This window comes from Eubalaena glacialis, chromosome 10, assembly GCF_028564815.1.
Source record: "Eubalaena glacialis isolate mEubGla1 chromosome 10, mEubGla1.1.hap2.+ XY, whole genome shotgun sequence".
NCBI classification, from domain to species: Eukaryota; Metazoa; Chordata; class Mammalia; order Artiodactyla; family Balaenidae; genus Eubalaena; species Eubalaena glacialis.
The window spans coordinates 69,944,975-69,967,861 of NC_083725.1; the positions used below are offsets into that span (position 1 = coordinate 69,944,975).

General features: G+C 36.6%; 1 protein-coding gene across 3 annotated transcripts in view; it reads left to right on the forward strand.

Moving 5' to 3' along the window:
- Nucleotides 1-22,887, forward strand: part of FCHSD2 (FCH and double SH3 domains 2) — a 305,717-nt gene that overhangs the window by 125,498 nt on the left and 157,332 nt on the right. For 2 of the 3 annotated variants that reach the window (XM_061201281.1, XM_061201283.1), the window contains 2 exons: nt 1,915-1,991; nt 14,051-14,195. In XM_061201281.1, coding sequence (XP_061057264.1) covers nt 1,915-1,991; nt 14,051-14,195 — 222 coding nt within the window. Of the gene's footprint in view, nt 1-1,914; nt 1,992-10,391; nt 10,727-14,050; nt 14,196-22,887 lie in introns of those variants that run through there. The other variant, XM_061201282.1, reaches the window with a different exon arrangement.

The following is a 22,887-nucleotide window of genomic DNA, read 5'->3' on the forward strand; positions in this document are numbered from 1 at the left end:
CTTTTGGACCAAAACTGGACAGTCAAGTATTTATCTTGCCTTTCCTCTAAGAACTGTACCTCAGCATACCCAAACAGTCCAGGAGGGATAGTTCTTTAAAAAAGAATTCAAGCTAATAAATGCAGAAAGAATGATAAACTATTCTCTTTTAATGAAATGAAACCAAACACTTAGGCATTCAAACTTTCCACATTTTTCTTTATATACTTTTGAATATTTTGTGTTCGGAAATTTAAAAATCAGTTTAAAGGAGGGGCAGCAAGAACTCAGCTGGTAGGAATGGGAGTAGTAGGAAGAGATTTCATACAAATAAAGAACGGTGTGAACAAGGTACAGAAGTGAAAAAAAATTCTGTATGTATTCAGGGAAGACTTAGTAATTGTATTCCCCAAAGTGCAAGGTATGTAAGTGGAAGTATTGTGGATATGGAGTTATATGTGAGTTTTCAGAATACATAGGACCTGAAAATAGTGAAACCAAACTATTGCCAAATTCAAAAGGAACTCGAGATCCAAAGGAGCTTCTCTGTAGTTCCTGCTACCCTTTGGGCTCATTGAAATAATGGTAAACAGAAACATTCAACGATGGATTTAATTAAGCCAAATTGATTTGGCAGCAGACCTTAGTAGAAAGGTACCACGTATAGAATGCACCACTGATTTTACTTGGGCAGCTTCTGCTTAAAGTAGGCAGTCGATTAATGTGATTGTTCTTCATCTCAGCGTTTTATTTGTTCTTTTAAAAGTTGCATCTATAGAGATGAATATCCCAAAGTTAATGATTTCTGATCCATTACATTGGACCTTGTTACAGTGTTAGGGAACCACATATGTTTCCTTCTAAAAGTAGTATGCTCTATATTCAGAGTGAGTAGTTTAACCTTTCTTGCCAATAAAATCCTGTACCTATTATGGATACTCTTTTTTGTCCAGGTACATGTTTGTATGGATAACAATAAGTGACTATTTCTTTGTGAAACTGATTTTTTCATTTTAAGTGATTTGTGCCATGGTATTATTTAAAAAGAAAAAACTCTTAAAGTCTGTCTTGAAAATTACTAGTATGGAATAGCACCAAGGTTTGTCCATTAATTTTACAAGCGGGCTTCCCTGGTGGCGCAGTGGTTGAGAGTCTGCCTGCCAATGCAGGGGACACGGGTTCGAGCCCTGGTCTGGGAAGATCCCACATGCCGCGGAGCAACTAAGCCCGTGCACCACAACTACTGAGCCTGCGCGTCTGGAGCCTGTGCTCCGCAACAAGAGAGGCCGCGATAGTGAGAGGCCTGCGCACCGCGATGAAGAGTGGCCCCCACTTGCCGCAACTAGAGAAAGCCCTTGCACAGAAACGGAGACCCAACACAGCCAAAAATAAATAAATAAATAAAATTAAAAAAAAATTAAAAAAAAAAAAAAAAAATTTTACAAGCCAGTGTTTATCTGTCTGCTCCAAATTGAATGTGTTGTAGTCTTTCCTGGTATATGAGTTTGACTGCTGGGATTCAGAAATGCAGTATATGCTGCAGTAGAGGAATGATGGAAAATTGAGATGTCAAGCTGAGTAATCAGAGCTCTGTGGAGGTGGACAGCTGTGTTCCTTGTGATATACCGGGGTAGTTTGTTTTTATGGCTGGTCACATAGTTTGGTGAAGTGGGAAGCATTTCAATTAAGTTTCAATTTTCTCATCTTTATACTCACCTTTTTCCTAAAAATGAGGACAAGAGAAGACTTTGAAAATAATGAAACAAGTTATGGTGTTCTACCATTTATCATTGGTTCTTTACTTCTGAATTAAATTTATATATGGAAAGATGGGATTTGCTAAGTAATGTATTTTAAGGAAAAGAGCTTCCTTTATAGCACAATACTTATTTTATAATTTATATTTTATTATATTGTATATGTATTTTTTAACAGGGTATCCAGAAGTTGGCTAGTCAATATCTGAAGAGAGATTGGCCTGGAATAAAAGCTGATGATCGGAATGATTACAGGTAACTTAATAAGTAGCTCTGGCCCATTTTCTTTAAAACTGGTTTCACACAGAGCCATGTCACATATATACAACATAGACTCCAGTTTTTTTAAAAAATTGCTTCTTTCCTCTGCTGTGTTTTTAGATATAATGCCAAAATTATCAAGCAATGTTCATGTTCTACAACATATATAATGTATATGAAATAGATCATTTTCATATGTCTTAAGCCAAGATTACATTTTGTTTAATCGATACCCACATAAGGAACTTAAAGCAGATAGATGACAATGGAACACAAATTGTTTCCTCAGTGACCTATAGATGAAACACATTATCACAACAATAATGAAACAAGATTGTAATTTCTATCATGATCATTGATTCTTTACTTCTGAAACAAATCCTACATTTGGAAAGATAGGATTCTGTGAGCCTAGGGGAAAAGAGTTTCTAAGTTACATATATTTTATATATATATATATATGTATATATACATATATATGGTATACAGACACACCCACAAGGTATCTAGACATTGATTAGTCAATACCCCACATACAAATTTTAAAGAAGGTAGACAACAATGGAATATAAATTGTGTCTTCATACAGATGTCTTTAAAGTATTTATAATTTTGTTTAGAATTTGGTGTCTTTTTTGCAGTTAATTTGGAAGTATTTATTAGCTTTTGTGCTCAAGACTGTCCTTAGTGTTGAGGGAACCAGAGGTCAAAGACAGGATTTCAGAGCTTGCAGTCTGGTTGAAGTTAAGACTAATTATTACTCATGAAACAATAGCGGAGAATCCAGGGTAATTAAGAACTCAGTATTGAAGTGTGTGGTTTGGAATCTGAATATGAAATCAAGTTGCTGGATCATCAGGTAATTTCTTAATGGAGATGGAAAACTGCAGGATATACAAGAAACCTTAATAGTTCTTCACAGTTGCAAGACTGATAACTTGGAAGGTGGCATGATAGCTATAAATAATACATCTGTAGTTGCAATATGGAATAATAAAGCAAAACAGGAAATAAATATAGGAATTTTCTTGTGGACTTTTCAGCATCTACAAAGTTCAGCTAAGGGGGGAAAAGAGAGGAGATGAAACCCTAGGCGAAAGAGACAGGCAGAGCAAAGCCTTGAGGTGAAAGTGAGAATGATATGTTCAGTATTGCTGGCATGAGGAAAGCCTGACCAAGGAAGAGATTGGTTGCTAGAGAGTAAAGAAGGACTCCAACTTACAGATAGGTTCTATTCCAAGTTTGTTTGAAATTCAGGATGCAGGTTACCAAAGAAATAAGGATAAGGTTCTGCTCCCAGGCTAGCTTATGCAACCTAATTTTTAAAAGTATGTTAAGCCAACTTTTACTAAATATTTACTGTATACCAGATACTATGCTAGGAACTTTATCTCCCATGATTATCAAAACGTGATAATCAAACCTGTGAGGTACATATGATTATCCCCTTTTTATATACGAGGAAACTAAGTCTTGGGTTGTATGCTTTACTCAAGGTCACACAGCTATTTAAACACTCAGTCAGGGCTTCCCTGGTGGCACAGTGGTTGAGAATCTGCCTGTCAATGCAGGGGACACAGGTTCGAGCCCTGGTCTGGGAAGATCCCACATGCCGCAGAGCAACTAGGCCCGTGAGCCACAACTACTGAGCCTGCGCGTCTGGAGCCTGTGCTCCGCAACAAGAGAGGCCGTGATAGTGAGAGGCCCGCGCACCGCGATGAAGAGTGGCCCCCGCTTGCCGCAACTAGAGAAAGCCCTCGCACAGAAACAAAGACCTAACACAGCCAAAAATAAAAAAAAAAAAAACACTCAGTCATTCATTCATTCATTCTTTCTTTTTTAATTAATTAATTTATTTAATTTTGGCTGCATTGGGTCTTTGTTGCTGCGCACAGGCTTTCTCTAGTTGCGGTGAGTGGGGGCTACTCTTTGTTGTGGTGCGCGGTCTTCTCACTGCGGTGGCTTCTCTTGTTGTGGAGCACGGGCTCTAGGCACATGGGCTTCAGTAGTTGTGGCATGCGGGCTCAGTAGTTGTGGCTCGTGGGCTCTAGAGCGCAGGCTCAGTAGTTGTGGTACATGGGCTTAGTTGCTCCGCAGCGTGTGGGATCTTCCCAGGGTCGAACCCCTGTCCCCTGCATTGGCAGGCGGATTCTTAACTACTGCGCCATTAGGGAAGTCCCTCATTCATTCTTTATTTATGAGATAGATGTGAAATATCTACTTACATGCTAGTTGTTAAAGTAGACTTCAGGATTAAAGAGAGTAGAAGGTATGGTGCCTGTTGTTAAGGAGCTTAAAGGAGATAGCCACTATAAACAGTTGCGATATTGGGTAGCAGTAGAGGTGCATTGGGACTGTAGAGGAAAACCTAGGCTTCTAGAGCTGAGTCTTAAAGGATGTGCAGGAGTTCATCAGCGTTGGGCAGAAGGAATTCTAAGCAGAAGTAACACCTTAAATGCAGGGAGGCATGAGAAAATATGAATGTTAGGTAGCAATGAAGTGTATATGGGTTGGAGGGTAAGAGGAGTGGTGGACCTGGAGGATACCTAGATAGGCATCATGAAGGACTTTGCATATCACAGAGTTTCTTTTTTATTCAGAAGATAACGGAAGCATCAAAGAATTTCCGTAAGAGGAATGACAAGTTCAACATACTTTAGTAACTGTATGAAGGTGGACTAAAGGGGTATGAAGGTGGACTAAAGGGATATGAGGAAGAATTCAGAAAGAATAGAATTGCAGGAATTTAATCCCTCATCGTTTCTTATTTGAACCATGAAAATTATAGTAGAAATTAGGTTGTGGGGCAGATTTCAGAGATATTTAGAAAACTGAAGCTAGAGGACTTGCTATTGATTTGGCAGTTTTGTTTTTTGTGTTTGTCAGATTTGTTCTGAGACAGACTACAAACAGTTTTCTGTAACTGTCAAACTATAAAGTAGTTTTCTCAGTATCTAAAATAGCTCTCAGAACATAGAAAGCATTTGATAAATATTTACTGACTGAAGGACGAAGTAGAGGGAGGGAGAGGAAGGATTGTAGAATGACTCCCAGGTTTTTTAACTTAGGCAACTGAGATGATGGTGGTGCCATAGTGAAAAAAGACAATAGATCAGGATTGAGGGTGAGAATGGCAGTTGCCATTTTTTGTTTGTTTGTTTGTTTATTAGGAGTTTATTTCAGCTCTAGTCAATTAAAATTTCCCTTTAACTTTTTTTGTTTATATTTGTATTGTTAATTTAAAAATTCTTACCCAAATAATGCATGCTTGTTGCATGTGTAACAGAGTATAAAGTGTACCTCATCCTCTTTGCCAAGCATCTTCCATTCACATTTCTACTAGAGTAATTGCTGTTAGAAGTATGTGGTCTTTTCTTCCATATTTTTCCTGTGCAGTGCATACATGAACATAAACAGTTGTGCTGTTTTTAACAGAACTAGAATTATTATATACATATGCTTTTGTAATTCCCTCCACACATACACCTTCCATACACATACCTAAGGAGTCTATTTTACTTCATTTTTAATTTATTTATTTTTATTTAAATATGGTTGATTTACAATGTTATGTTAGTTTCAGGTGTACAGCAAAGTGATTCTTCAGTTACACATACATATATTTTTTTCTGATTCTTTTCCATTATAGGTTATTACTAGATATTGAATGTAGTTCCCTGTGCTATACAGTAAATCCTTATTGTTTATCTATTTTATATATAGTGGTATGTATCTGTTAATCCCATACTCTTAATTTATCCCTCCCCCTCCTCTTTCCCCTTCGGTAACCAGAAGTCTGTTTCCTCTGTCTGTGAGTCTGTTTCTGTTTTGTAAATAAGTTCATTTGTATTATTTTTTAGATTCCACATATAAGTGATATCATATAGTATTTGTCTTTCTCTGTCTGGCTTACTTCACTCTGTATGATAATCTCTAGGTCCATCCATGTTACTGCAAATGGCAATATTTCATTCTTTTTAATGGCTGAGTAACATTCCATTGTGTGTGTGTGTGTGTGTGTGTATGTGTGTGTATCAATCACATCTTCCTTTATCCACTTATCTGTTGATAGACACTTAGGTTGCTTCCATGTCTTGGCTATTATAAATAGTACCACTGCAAACATTGGAGTGCATGTATCTTTTTGAATTAGAGTTTTCATCTTTTCCGGATATATGCCCAGGAGTGGGATTGCTGGATCGTATAGCAACTCTATTTTTTTTTTTTTAATGAACCTCCATACTGTTTTCCATAGTGACTGCCCAGTTTACATTCCCACCAACAGTGTATGAGGGTTCCCTTTTCTAAGGAGTCTATTTTAGATGTCCCTTCAAGTCGGTTTGTTCAGGTCCCCTCTTCTTTTTAATGGCTATGTTAGTGCCATAGTGTGGGTAAATCATAGTTTTGTTATCCATTTCTCTGTTGGTAGTTAGTTTATTACTATTGCAAATAGTGCTGCAGTGGATAACTCATGTATGCACATAGTTATATCTTTGTGCATTGTGAAAGTATATCTATAGGGTTAATTCTTAGAGGGGAACATGCTGGGTCAAAGAGTTTATACATTTAAAATGTGAAACTATAAATTAACCTTCATAAACTCTGTCTTAGTATATTTTACATGTCTTCAAATTTGATTTGAAATTACCCATTTCTTTTTATTTTTTACCAACAGGGCACATGGTCAGTCTTTGAAAATTTTTGCCAGTCTGGTGATACATGCACCATTTAATGCCATTAAACCCACCCCCATTTGCCTGGAAACTAGACTTCTGTAATACTACTTTCTCTTAGACCTTTTTTTTTTTTTTTAAATCTTTGAGGACAGGTTTTTCAGTCCTGTCTTAGTCTGTTCAGGCTGCTATAACAAAATACCACAGACTGGGTGGCTTATAAGTAAGAGAAATTTCTCACAGTTCTTGAGACTGAAGTCCAAGACAAAGATGCCGGCATGGTCAGGTTCTGGAGAAGTCCCTCTTCTGAGTTGCAGACTTTTCAACTTTTAGCTGTGCCCTTACTTGGTAGAAGGGGTTTGGGAGCTCTGTGGGGTCTCTTTTATAAGGGCACTATTCTGCCTTCACCTCTGCAAAGCCTCACCTCCTAATACCATCATCACCTTTGGGGATTAGGATTTCCACATATGAATTTCAGGGGACCACAGACATTCAGACCATAGCAAGTCCTTTCTATGTAAATATTTCTTGGAGTTCCCTCAGCTCTCTTGTGACTGTTTTAAGTAATCTTATCTATATTTCTATCTTTAAGTATTGCCTATAAACTAGTAATGATCTGTGTTTTCATTAACTCTTCAGCTTGGGAACCAACAAGTCAGCTGCCTCCAACTGTGACTTCTTTTCAGACCTCATCTTCTCTTAGGAATGTTAAGTAGCTGCTTCTCTGTCTGTGATCTCTCCCCTTCACAATTTCATTGCCACAGTACCACCAACCTGTACGTCTGTATGTCTTTGTAAAATAGGCCTACTCTCACCCCCTACTTGAAAATCTTCTATTGTTTCTCCTTGCTAATAGTATGAAATTTAAAAAAAAATTTTTTTATGATATCAAAAGCCAGGAAGAATCCTGACCCCAAATTACCTTTCTTTCCTCCTTTCTGGCCATTTCTCCTTCTTTCATGCTTAGTTCCCCAACCCTTGGGCACCTTAAGCTGCAGTTGTACTGCAGTTCTTATCACACCTCAGCTGGACTGAGTATCAGTCATTCTCCCTGCCTTTACTTCTGTTACCTAGGCTGAGGATAGTCTCCCTTCCTACTACCAAAAACAGCAATACATGAACACTTATTTATTAAACACCATACTTTCTCCTGTTATCAGTCACTATGTAAGTTAATCTTAGATTATGAATTCAACTTGTCACATTTTCTAGAGTCTTCTTGATGTGTGGTGCTGTATTCCAGGCCAAGGGTAGATCTGTGATTTTTGTTTGTTAAACTTTTGTTTTTACTTAAAAAAAAAATTATAGATTCATGTGCAGTTTTAAGAAATAACACAAAGAGCGTTCTTATACTCTTCACGCAGTTCCCCCAGTAGTAATATCTTGCGTAACTATAATACAACGTCACAACCAGGAAATTGATATTGATACAATCCACCAATCTAATTTAGAATTCACCAGTTTTACATGTACTTATTTGTGTGTATGTAGGTGTATGCATATTAAGTTCTGTGGTGTTTTATCACATATGTAGATTCGTGTGACCACCACTACAGTCAAAATAAATTTGTTGGTTTATTTCTTAATAAAAATTTTCCCTGATAAGGTTTACTCTGTTTTCCAGTGTAATAGTCATATGAGAAATAGTTCACAGCGTGATTTTAGGTGGTATATGGATCAATATTTTTGAATTTTACTAATTAAAACTTAATTATTATGGCAAGTTTTATTTTTCAATTAGAGTGGAATATGAAGTAGTAAGATACATATATTTTAGTTTAAAAGATGAGTCATTTTAACAAAAAATAATAACGGTACAGGAGATATGAGGCACAAATTGTGTAAGACATACGCAAAGAACTTAGTATACACCTTTATTAGAGTGAAGAGACTCTTTTTAAAAATTCTTTAATAGTAATGCTGGACCAAGAACAATCTTATGTCAGCAGAAGAGCAGAGGTTTGGGAGCCAGACAGATCTGGGTTTGAATCTAGTCTCCATCATTCCCTCCTCTCCTTCCTCCTGTAAATATATATTGAATGAGTGCCTGCTGTGCCAGACCCTGTTCTAGGTGCTGAGGATACAAGAGTGAATAAAAGAAAGCTTCTGCTGCATGGAGTCTTCATTCTAGTGAAAGAAGACAAGACAGTAAGCATATGAGTAATTAAACATTGTCACTTGGTGACAAGGACAGTAAGCATAGTAAAAAGAAAACAGAGTACCTAGAAGTGGTTGGCACTGCAGTGGATATACTGTGTAGAGCCTAGACTTTAGGGGGACAAGAGCAAAATCAGAGAGAGGTCATTTAGGCTATTATAGTAATCCAGGCATGAGATAATGGTGGCTGAAACCAGGGTAGTAACAGTGGAAGAGATAGACAGTAATCAGATTCCATTATATTTTTAAAGTCTAGTGAACAGTATTTCTTGGTGAATCAGATGTGGAATATGAGAAAAAAAGGAGGAATCAATGATGATTCTAGGGGTTTTGGCTTGAACAACTAGAGGTTTGAGTAGCTGTCAATGAGATGGAATAGATTAACAGAACAGATTTTAACGAAATCAAGAATTTGTTTTTGAACATGTTAGTTTTAAGATACCTACTAAATATCCAAGTTGGATATGTTAAATAGGCAACTGAGGGGTTAGGGAAGATGTCTGAATTAAAAATTCAGGAATAGTCAGCATAGTGACAGTATTTAAAGCCATGAGACTGCATGAGCTTGTTTAAAGAGTGAATGTGAAGAGAAGAAGCTGACTGTGGGGACACTCTAGCATTTACGGGGCAATGAGATGAAGAGGAACTAGCAAAGGAGCCTAAATTGTGGCTAGTGAGATAAGGCTAGACCAAGAGAGAGAGCTATCCTAGAAGCCAAGTGAAGATAGCATTTCAAGAAGGATAAACTAGGTCAGTACTGCTGATAGACTGAATAATAGACCCAAAGCTTGAATTGACTATTGGTATTAGCCACAGGGAGATCTTTGATGACCTTGACAAGTAATTTCAGAATGGTGGATGTTAAAACCTTATTTGAATTGAATCAAGAGTGACCAAGAGGAGAAGTGGAAACAGTAATTTCAGACATTTCTTTTGAGGAGTTTTGCTGTTAAAGGGAGAAGACATTGGGGTGATAGCTGGAGAGAAATGGAGGGTTGATGGAGGGATTTTTTTTTTTTTTAAGATGCGAGACATTATATGTGTATGATCCAGTAGAGAGGGAAAAGTTGATATTGTAGGAGAAAGCACAATTACTGGATTGCTGTTGAGTTAGAGGTTATTTAGTGTAGTACAGATGTGAAGGGTTGGCTGGCCTTCGGAGCACAGGTAATTCATTGGAGTAAAAAGAGGGATGACACAGTGTATGGGTGCAAAAGCAGGGAGATAGGTAGATGTGGAGGGAGCATGTGGACATTGTCTTCATACTTCATTATCAGCTGAAAGTGTGGTCATATTAGAGGTTTGAGATGAGAGGAAAAGGTGGGAAATAATTATCTAGAAGAGTGAGCAAATAAGTGGATTAGGGGAATATAGTAGGATTGCTGGGGGGCACTAAGGGATTATTTGACATCAGTTGAAAGTGAGACTAGGCAGCATGATTATTGTTTACTCCAGCAACGTTCTGGTGCACAGACATTGGTATGGTGTAAACAGAATTTTGGATTTAACCAAGTTTGGAATTTGTAGATTATAATGACCGAAAGAGGACTTCCCTGGTGGCGCAGTGGATGGGAATCCGCCTGCAAAGGCAGGGAACACAGGTTTGATCCCTGGTCCAGGAAGATTCCACATGCCATGGAACAACTAAGCCTGTGTGCCACAACTACTGAGCCTGCGCTCTAGAGCCCACGTGCCACAACTACTGAGCCCGCGTGCCACAACTACTGAAGCCCACGTGCCTAGAGTCTGAGCTCCGCAACAAGAGAAGCCACCGCAAGGAGAAGCCCATGCACCGCAACAAAGAGTAGCCCCTGCTCGCCACAACTAGAGAAAGCCCGTGCGCAGCTAGGGTGTACGTTAGAGAGTGATCATAATGGTGGACCATGAAATCGAGGCTGGGTAAGGAGCTGTAAAGGGAGATTATGAGAGGGAGTGAAAGACAGTGGAAAGGAGATAGGATGAAATGGATTGTGGGCTCTGATAGGGTTGAGTAATTGTTGAAGTGAGAATCCTAAAGGGAGTGAGTGGAAACAAGAGGTGTTGGTCAGAGATTAGATGATTAAATTGGTATTAGAGCAGAGGGGTAGTTATTGATAATGGCAAAGTTTAGGTTATGACCATGAGAGTACTATTTCCTGGTGAATAGCTGTAGAAAAATTTCACAACCTCTCCAAGCCTTACTTTTTCTCCTCTGCAAAATGGGGATAATGCCTACTTTACAAAGTTGTCATGAGGATTAAATGATATGACAGATGTAAAATACATGACATAGTGCCTTGCATGAGATAGGTTCTTAAAAGAATTTTCTTCCTTTCTTATATAATTTTGAGCCTCATTTCCTGACCTGAGCAGAATAACAAAATACCATAAATGCTTGATACATTTCCTTATGTTTCAAAATTATATATATGAAGCCTAGTGAAATAAAATTTTTAGAAAATCACTCTATAACCCATTATTATTTTTTCCCAATTGGAATGAAAAACACCACTGCCATTGGAACTACCACTATTGTGTTAACAAGAAGTACTTCTATTTCTTCTACAATTCTGTGACTACTACTATTTATTCATTTAAAAGAATCTGTGTGGCAAGAATTTTCACATCATTTTCATTTAATTGTTAAAATAGCTCTGTGTGGTGCATGGTGCTGGTATTTTTGTTATTTTTCCATTTGCCAGTTGAGGAACTGAAAGTATAGTGAGATGTGCTACATACGATTATATTGGTTAAACTAGAACTTGAACCCAGGTCTTTTGACTGACTGGTAACCAAATTTCGTGAGTTTCATGGTGTGTCATTGTTGTGAATATGTTTGCCTGCTATTTATTTGTCTGCTAGTCTCTAAAGATCTCTTTTTAAACTCTGTAATGAAAGGACTTTTCTTTTTATTGTACAGTCCTCATAATTTATACATTCATCCATTCATTCAACACATACTGATTATAACCTTTCTAATGGTTAGGCCATGTGCTAGGCCCTAGAAATAGCAATACAATTGTGAGAAAGACATATACCCTTCATGAAATTTTTACTATAGTGAGAGGGACAAACATTAACAATTAACATAAAAATATTTGTAATTGAAGGAATAGTGCTAGAACCATGTGAACAAATAACAGGGAGGGACTTGATTGAGTCTGTGCATTGGCTTGGTGGTGATCCCAAGACTTCCCTGAGGAAGTTACATTTAAGTTGAGATTTGAAGGATGAGCAGCAGTCAACTAGATGAAGAGGTGAAAGGAAGAGGGTGCTACCTAAGGGGCGAGCATAGTTTCCTCCTTATTCCCCTCCTCTGTCCTTTCTTCTTTCCTTTATTCCTTCCTTCCTTCGGATTACAGTTCATAATTGTCCTTGCTCATTTTCATTATGATTTAAAACTGTATTTTAAGTATAAATTAATAATTGCAAAACATAGTACTGAATTCTTCTCTTGGTGCATTCTCTGAGAAAATCAATTATCTGGACTGCTTAGGAGGTTCTGTGGTGAGTTTACATTCTAGATTCCATTGGTAGTCATGCAGTAAGGCCATGGAGGACATTAATTTTGCTGGGTTTTTTTTCCAGTTTTATTGAAAAATAATTGACATACATCACTGTATAAGTTTGAGGTGTACAACTAGATGGTTTGATTTACATATATTGATGAAATGATTACCACAATAGGTTTAGTTAACATTTATTATCTCGTATTCATTTTGCTCTTCTTAAGCCCATCGTTGCTTTTATGCTGACAGTTTTTGCTGGCACAACACACTGACTCTTTTTTCCAAAGGGAAAGTAATATACCTCTGCTTAAATAAGTGAATATTTCCATCGAAACTGATGTATTTGGTGTATTACAAACTACTAATCCATTACACAAACTGTTTATTCCCTTGGTTGAGAAGTACAGTTTCAAGTTTTTTTTAGTTCCAAGTAGGATGGAGACCCAGGCAAATTTTCTTTTTCTTGTTTTCACACTGTCATCCATTGACCCACAGCTAGCATTTTATGTAGCACATGGTCCCATACATTGCTATAGTAGGAAATCCACGTGACACAAGAAGGGAAATCTTAGGAGATGGATATTATAATCTATCAGTGCAAGTATCTCTTTTTAACAAGGTACCATTCATTGTTATAAGTTATAAAATATGTTTATAACTAGTTTAGGAGCATATTGGGACTGACTAAGGCATTTAGCAAAGCAGAAGAGAAGGTTTGAAAAGGAAGTTGGCCACAGAAAGCAAAGGATGAATAATTCTTTGACTTTACCAAAAGATTTCTGAGAGCACATTTATCAAGCAAAGGTGATGGGACTTGCTTGGAATGACTCCAGGCCGCAACGTGATGCTGGCTAAGCATTATTACAACAGAGAAACAGATGTAGAGCAATGATACCATAGACTTCTTTTCTCTAACAAATAGACTTCTCAAGAACATAAACAGTTGTTCATGATTTTTTTTCCGGCCACGTCAGTTTATGTAAGAGAGCAATATAATATAGTTGAAAGAAAATGTACTTTAGAGGTATTCGTCTATATCTCAGTACTGCCACACTCTATTGTGATCTAGAGTGATCCTCTAAATCAGCGGTCCCCCCCACCCATCACCGGGCCGCACAGCAGAAGGTGAGCGGCGGGCAGGCGAGCTAGCAGAGCTTCATCTGCTGTTCCCCATCGCTCACATTACCACCTGAACCATTGCTCGCATTACCGTCTAAACCATATTCCCCCCTCCCGCCCCCTGTCTGTGGAAAAATTGTCTTCCATGAAACCAGTCCCTGGTGCCAAAAAGGTTGGGGACCGCTGCTCTAAATCTATCTGAGCCTCAGTTACCTCATCTGTAAAATCAGGAAAATAGCATAATGAAATAATGAAACTTGATATTCATAATGACACTCCTGAAACAGTGAAAGGCCTGGAAAGTCTGAATTATTCACTAATTTTTATAGTGTTAGCTTTGTCTAGAATTGTAATCCTTGTATCACTTTACTTCAGTATCAAGAATAGCTAATGAATCAAAATAGGCCATTGTCAAGCTATAGAGGAATAGAGTATTCCAAGTTTCTACTTGTTATATATGCTAAAAATACTACTACCTATGAACCAATATAAATACACTTTAAACTATAAAGAAAACATTCATTTTGTTTGTCAGTGCTAGCCAGTGAGCAAAAGGTTAGGCAACTTATTCTTCCTTTTCTCTGCCTAATACTTTTCTGTCCCTCTTTGAATTTAGGAGCATGTATCCTGTTTGGAAATCTTTTCTCGAGGGAACAATGCAGGTAGCCCAGTCTCGGATCAATATATGTGAAAACTATAAAAACTTCATTTCTGAGCCTGCAAGGACAGTGAAAAGCCTAAAAGAACAGCAACTAAAAAGGGTATCGTTTCTATTCTTTTCTTGTATGCATTTTAATATCTCACTGCTACATTTATAATCTGCAAGATTATGTTAAATTGCATTGTACACTTTGAGTTTTTCTATATGGTCCAAATGTTTCTGATTTTAACATGGATTTTCTGATTTCAACATGTTCCTTCTAACTACTGTATTTTATTAACTGACAAAGGTGAGTGTAATTTGAATCTGTGGACATTCTGAAAGTTCAGTAAACACTTCTTACAAATACTTTTCAGCTTAAGTAAATAGATTCACTTAGTTTGGTGTATATTAAAATAGTTACAATGTTATTAATCCCACTAAGTCTTGAGAAAGTTGGTCTCAGTTTCAACTTGACCCATTTTGCATAATAATTTAAAGGAAGTTGACACATTGTTACTGAGTCTAAGCTCGCTTTGCTGGCTACACACACTACAGGCCAGTAAATCGGGAGGCGAGGTGTTAAGGCAAGGAATGGCGACTTTATTCGGAAAGCCGGCAGACTAATGTCTCAAAATAACCATCTTACCAGGGTCTGGATACCACTTTTATAGAACAGAGAGGGGGAAGAGGTGAGGAAGTAAAGTAAAAAGGCTGTTAGTTTTGCCTGGCTTGGCCAGCATTGGGGAGGGGAGGGGTTAATTTCTTCTTTTCTGAAGCCATTCACAGGTGGGCCGGGTCAGATAGTCTCCTTGTGAGCCGAACAAAGGCACTTTAGTTTAACATTCAGGCAGAGGGGCAGGGTTCCCTGAGGCAGGCCATTATGTATGATTATAATAACAAAAGCAACGAAAAGCAAAGGTTAAAGTCAAAGAAACAGATCCTACATGGAGTCAAAATTGGCTCTTCCCTGTTACCATATCTTGACCATATATAGCAAACTTATTACCAAAAATGGTTTACTCTAAAGTTTAGCTATATAGGTTACATAAAAGTTTTTAAATAGATATGTTTATTTGTACAGGATTTTAAAATTCATAGAAAAAATCATTATTAAATGTGATTTTTATGAAAAGCTTGCTATTGAAAGTAGGTGATTGAATTGTGTCCTTTTAGGAAAGGACACAGTTTTACAAAACTAGAGATTATCATGATGCCTAATAAGCAATTAAATTTTTCTTATGGAAGTATTAATACTTTAGAAAATATTAAAGTGATTATTTAAGGAAATAACATTTCGCAAGCCATCCATTGTTTTGATTCTAATTGTCCTTTGGATTATCACTACTTTTTTACAAACAAAAACAAAAAAAACTAATCTTCCTTGTTTGCCAAAGATGATTTTAGTAGCATGAAATCAATATGTTAAATGTATCTCTTTCAAGCACTCACATAATATCAGTGGGTTTTAACATATTTGTATAAGAATGCCTCAGTTTTATCTTTGCTCAAAATTATCTCTTTCAAAACAAACCTAGAGAATAAACTACGTGACCACTGACCAAACATTGCTTTCTAATGGAAGAAAAAGCATTGTGTGTGTGTGTGTGTGTGTGTGTGTGTGTGTGTGTGTGTGTGTGTGTCCATCAGTGCCTGCAGAGAGAGGGTGGGAGACAGAGGTAGCGAGTTGATACTACTCCTTCCTACCTGGGAGGAAATACGATGTTTCAAATAGCCAATGCATTCACCAAATGTAATTGAATTATTGGAAGTTCTACATTTCTCAGTATAGGAATTTTTTTTTTTTTTGGTTGCACCATGTGACATGTGGGATTTTTAGTTCCCCAACCAGGGATCAAACCCACACCCCCTACATTGGAAGGGCGGAGTCTTAACCACTGGACCACCAGGGAAGTCCCAATATCAGAATATTTTGAAAGAGTTAAAACCATTTGTGCTCTTCTGTGACCTGAATTTAACTAACATTCCTGGGCAAAGAATGTTAAGAATGTTTGGTGAGCTTTGACAAGTCCTCATATCTGTGAATTAACTTATATTATAGCTGATAATAATGGTGTTTGTTTAAGCAGTTGTTAAACACTAAGTACATATTGAGCATACCTGTCAGGACTCTGAAATTACAAATGACAGAAACTTACTTCAAACTGGCTTAAGCCAAGAAGAGAATGTATAACTAAACATTTCAGCATGGATGGAATCCAGGCAGGGGTGGATCTAGGTCCTCAAATGATGACATTAGAATTCAGTCTTTCTTCCCATCCATTAGCTCTGCTTTCCCCAGTGGCTTCATTCTTTAGCAACTCTCTCTACGTGGTGCCCCCCAAAGTGCCAGATTTACAAATATCAAAGCTAGCAAGCTAGCAATCCCACATTTTCCACTTTCCCCAAAGTTCTAACAAAACTACCAGAGTTAAGGCTCATCAACTTATCTTGGGTTACAGAGGTTACAGTCTTCATGCAAACTACGTGGACTAAAAATGCGAAAAGATGATTCACCAAAGGAAAATTGAGATAGGTTCCCAATGGAGCAAGAAAAGCAACACATAGCCACAACTATTGGCTCCTCCAGTTGTACTTCCCAAACTTTACAACAAATTGACTCCACATAGGATCAGAAATCATCTATTTTTCTTCCTGTACTTCTCCAACCCTTCCTCCCCACGCTTTTTTTTTTTTTTTTGCCTATATGTGGATAATCTTGTATTTTATTTTCTTCTTTTTTATTTTAGTGTGATAAGAACATGAGATCTTAACATGAGATCTTAACATGAGATCTACCCTCTTAACAGATTTTTAAAGTGTACAATACAGTATTTTTGTACAGATGATCTCTAGAACTTGCTCATTTTGTATAACTGAAATTTTGTACCTGTTGGTTAACAACTCCCTCCTTCCTTTTTTTCCAATCCCTGACAACCACAATTCTATTCTTTGCGTCCATGAGTTTGATTATTTTAGATATTTCATGTAAGTGGGATCATGCAATATTTGTCCTTTTGTGACTGACTTATTTCACTTAGGATAATGTCCTCCAGGTTCATCGATGTTGTTGCATGGATGCATGCATAGGATTTCCTTCTTTTTTAAGGCTGAATAATATTCCATTGTATGTATATACCACATTTTTTAATACATTCATGCATTGATGCACATTTTGGTTGTTTCCATATTTTGACTTTTATGAATAGTGCTGCAGTGAACATGGGAATGCTAATATCTCTTTGAGATCCTGATTTTACTTCTTTTGGATAAATACCTAGAAGTAGGATTGCTGGATCATATGGTAGTTCTTTTTTAATTTTTTGAGGAACCGCCATACTGTTTTCCATAACAGCTGCACCATTTTGCATTCCCACCAACAATGCACAACAGTTCCAGTTTCCCTACAACCTTGTCAATGTTTGTTGTCATTTGTTTTTCTGGTAATAACCATTCTAACAGTTGTGAGGTAATATCTCATTGTGGTTTTGATTTGCAATTTCCCTGGTGATTAGTAACATTGAGTAATGTTACACTTTTTGTTATCAATTTTCCTCCATTATTAGCTTTTTAATTTTATAATCTTGTTATTCTTATAGTAATTACCTTAGAGATTCCAGTATGCCTTTCTGACTTACTATAATTTACCATGAATTGGCACTTTTACTGCTCTCCAAACTTTACTCTAAATTAACTTATTAAAGTCTAATGTGAATTAGTATTTTACCACTTCATGAACAATATAAAAATGTTTTAATAGTATAATTCCATTTAGCTCCCCGTTATGACTTTTGTGCTGTTAGGCCTTTTGACTCTGTCCATGTCTTTTGTACTTTTTCTGCATTTTCTGTATTAATACCCTTTTTTCTCTCTGCACTTCAGTCTGAATGTTTTCCACTGATATCTTGCAGCTGATTAACACTCTGTTCTGTTTCTTTTTTTTCTTTTGATTTGTTTTGATTGATTAATTGAGTAGAGTTGATTTACAATATTTTGTTAGTTTCAGGTATACAGCAAAGTGATTCAGTTTTATATTTTTTTCAGATTATTTTCCATTATGAGTTATTACAAGATATTGAATATAGTTCCCTATGCTATCCAGTAAATCCTTGTTACTTAACCATTTTATATATAGTAGTTTGTATCTGTTAATCCCATACTCCTAATTTATCCCTTCTCCCCTCCCTTTTCTCTTTGGTAACCATAAGTTTGCTTTCTGTATCTGTGAGTCTGTTTCTTTTTGTATGTAGATTCATTTGTATTATTTTTTGGATTCCACGTATAAGTGATATCATACAATATTTGTCTTTCTCTGTCTGGCTTACTTCACTTAGGATGGTATTCTCTAGGTCCATCCATGTTGCTGCAAATGGCAATATTTCATTCTTTTTTATGGCTAAATTATATTTCATCGTGTGTGTGTGTGTGTATACCACATCTTTTTTTAAAAAATTTTTTATTGGAATATAGTTGATTTACAATTTTGTCTTAGTTTCTGCTGTACAGCAAAGTGAGTCAGTTATACATACACGTATAACCACTCTTTTTTAGATTCTATTCCCATATAGGTCATTACAGAGTATTGAATAAAGTTCCCTGTACATGCCACATCTTCTTAACCCAATTGTCTGTTGATGGGCACTTGGGTTGTTTTTGTGTCTTGCCTACTGTATATAGTTCTACTATGCTGTTCTGCTATTTTTAATTTGCTTTTAAAACTTATCTTTTGGAATTTCACTATATTTTTCAGTTCTGAAATTTTTATTTGATTTAAAAAAAATGGAGTCCATGTTTCTGGTGCAGTTCTCCATGTTTTTTCTTGATCCTCTTAAATGTGTCACTCCTAATCTCTGTTTCATAATTCCACTATCTGAATCACTATAGGTCTCTTTTTATCATTTACTGTTTCTTTGTTTGTTTTTGGTTATTTGGGTCTACTGGTTTAGTAGGCCTCACAGTCCTGGACATTGTGGATAAAAATTATAGAGGCTCTGGAAGATGTTTTCTATTTCCAAAGAGAGTTCAGTTTTCTAGCAGGCAGATGGAATACTATCAGATCACCTTGATTGTGTTAGGGTCTGGTTTTAGGCTTTTTAGTCTGGTCTGTTTCACTTATGTCCTTATTCCTGGGGTCTTACCTGAAAGTATGGGGTGCTTACCAAAGCCTTTCTACTTTGACAAGACTTGAACGCCAACATTTGTCTTCTCAACAGCATGTAGCTTCTCTGATCCCTCTGTTCACTGCTCAGCTCATTAATCTTTCAGCTACTGTTCTTTCCTGAATTTCTTGGAATTTCACTACACACATGCCATTTAGAAGTCAACTGATGACTCAGGGAAATTGCATGCAGATTTTTGGATTTGCTTCTCTGTAGTACCCTTCTTTCCAGGTCTAGCCTCTCAAGTTCCTGCTGTTTGGGCATCCACAAACTCCAACCTCTGTTTCCACAGTCTAGTAAAAAACCACTTTGTGTTTATACCCTACGTCTCTGTGCCATGATTCAACAATTGCCCTAAGGAGAAAAGTCAAGGTGAATGTAGAGCTTACCTAGCTGTGCTTCTGTTCTTCCAGATATCACAGTCCCTTAAGTCCAGCGTGTATTGCTGTTGTTTAATGCTGGCTGTTTCTAAAAATCTCTTTTGTCTAACTTTTACAGTTTCTAGACTATAGGAAGATAGTCTAAAACAACTTATTCTGTCATGATCACAACCAACTTTTTTTTTTTTTTAATAAATTTATTTATTTATTTTTAGCTGTGTTGGGTCTTCGTTTCTGTGCGAGGGCTTTCTCCAGTTGCAGCGAGCGGGGGCCACTTTTCATTGCGGTGCGCGGGCCTCTCACTCTCGCGGCCTCTTTTGTTGCGGAGCACACGCTCCAGACGCGCAGGCTCAGTAGTTGTGGCTCACAGGCCCAGTTGCTCCGTGGCATGTGGGATCTTCCCAGACCAGGGCTCGAACCCGTGTCCCCTGCATTGGCAGGCAGATTCTCAACCACTGCGCCACCAGGGAAGCCCACAACCAATTTTGACTTAAAATTCTCCCTCAGTAACATTTTTTAATTGAGGTATAATATTTATAATATAAAATTGTATAATATATATAAAATTTATTATATTATGTTAGTTTGAGGTGTACAGCATAATGATTCAAAATTTTTATAGATTATACTCCATTTATAGTTATTATAAAGTACTGGCTATATTCCCTACACTGTACAATATATCCTTGTAGCTTACTTATTTTATACATTGTTGTTTGTACCTCTTAATTCCATACCCCCTCTCTTGCCCCTGCCCCCTTCTCTCTCCCCACTGGTAACCAATAGTTTGTTCTTTATATCTGTGAGTCTGTTTCTTTTTTGTTGTATTCACTAGTTTGTTTTATTTTTTAGATCGTACATATAAATGTTAACATACAGTTTTTGTCTTTCTCTGTCTGACATTTCACTAAGCATAATACCCTCTAAGTCCATCCATGTTGTTGCAAATGGCAAATTTTCATTCTTTTTAATGGGTGAGTAGTATTCCATTGTGTGTGTGTGTGTGTGTGTGTATATATACACACACACACATACATACATATATATATACACCACATCTTCTTTACCCATTCAGCTGTTGATGGACACTTAGGTTACTTCCATATCTTGACTATTGTAGATAATGCTACTATGAACATTGAGGTGCATGTATCTTTTTGAATTAGTGTTTTCATTTTCTTTGGATATATACCCAAGAGTGGAATTGCTGGGTCATATGGTAGTTCTATTTTTAGTTTTTTGAGGAGCCTTTATACTGTTTGCCACAGTGGCTGCACCAGTTTACATTCCCAACAACAGAGTACAGTGTTCCCTTTTCTCCACATCCTTGCCAACATTTGTTATTTGTGGTCTTTTTGATGATAGTCATTCTAACAGGTGTGAAGTCATATCACATTGTGGTTTTGATTTGCATTTTTCTGATGACTAGCGATTTTGAATATCTTTTCATGTGCCTTTTGGCCATCTGTATATCTTCTTTGGAAAATTGTCTATTCACATCTTCTGCCCATTTTTGTAATCAGGTTGTTTGTTTTTTTGATATTGCGTTGTATGAATTGTTTATATATTTGGATTTTAACCCCTCTGTAAATTTTTTTTGAAGTCTTTGTTGAATTTGTTACAATATTGCTTCTGTTTTATGTTTTGGATTTTTGGCCGCGAGGCATGTGGGATCTTAGCTCCCCCTCCAGGGATCGAACCCGCACCCCCTGCATTGGAAGGTGAAGTCTTAACCACTGGACCACCAGGGAAGTCCCCGCTCTGTAACATTTTAATGGTCATGTTCTTTTTAAAATTTTCTCTACTTCATCAGTTTTCTTTTATAATACTTGGGGATAATTTCAGATACAATTATAAAGCGTCTGACTGTTGTGAAGATTATAATGAGAATTATATCATGGCTTTTTCTAAATCATTTTCTGTATGCTGACATTTGCTTATAAATCAAAACAAGAGCCACAATGATCTATGGCTTTTTAAAATTTAATCTATTCTTTTTTTTTAATTGAGTTAAAATTGACTTATTAGTTTCAGGTGTACAATGTAATCATTTGATATTTGTGTATATTGCAAAATGATCACCTCAATAAGTCTAGTTAACATTTGTCATTCTTATATTAAACTAGCTATGCTTTTATCCATATCTTTCTCATTTATACTAGAGTTTAGCTTCCTTGAAATAATTGGGATTCACATTTGTATGATACTTTAGAGTTTGTAAACTGCTACCATATCCATTATAGTCTCATTTGATTTTCATGACAACCTGTTAGGTATGTAAATATTATTATTTTTCAAATGATGAAACTGAGGCTAAGAATGTTAGAGAGACTTAGGTAGTAAATTATTGAGCAGGAACTTGAATATACTACTTCCTAATTCCAAATCGTATTCAATCCTTTAAAAATACTTGGAGTTTAATGTTTAAATAGGCTTACAGAAAAATACATACAACTTCTTCACCTCAGTAGACTATTTATAGATGTTCCCTACTCCTTTACCTAATTAGTTTTTACAGTAGTTGTAATTAATACATGGATAATTTGTTTTAGGATATCCTGTTTTCTGCATCCTCTATTTCCTAATTAATTGTTAATGTTTCTATACAAGCTTTATGTTTATTATTTTTTACTTCTGAATAAATTTTTCATTTACTCTGCTTTATTTAGTCATTCCTCTGTTTTATTACCACTAAGGTAATAAAAGTTAACTTTTTAAAAAGTTATTTTCTTTTTTTTTCTTTTTGGCCACACAGTGCGGCATGTGGGATCTTAGTTCCCTGACCAGGGATTGAACCCTCACCCCCTGCAGCTGAAGCGCAGAGTCTTAACCACTGGACCACTGGGGAAGTCCCAAAAGTTATTTTCTTAGGATGAATTTCCAGGACAGGACTACTGGGTCAGAGGATGTACTAGTTTGTAGGCCTTCAATGTATTGGTCCAAGTTACCTTTATTTTTATTCCTGTCTTCAAGTTATTAGCAAGTCTATCTATCCTAGTATCTGTCATACTCAGGAATCGTACTTTTAATTTCTTCACTAGGATCCTGAATTTAATATCCAAGTTTGTCATTTTGTATGATCCCTTAGCCCTAATGTACACTTACACATTCATTTCTCTGTCTGCTCAGTGCTGATAACTCTTGAGAAAGAGCTGGGCATGTATCACATCAAGGCTTTTCTTAACATGGTTATTATTAAGCTTGTTTTTAAGTATATGACTTAATCCACCTCAGAAAATTGGATTTCTACAGAAGAAATTTATTTTAAAAGTTG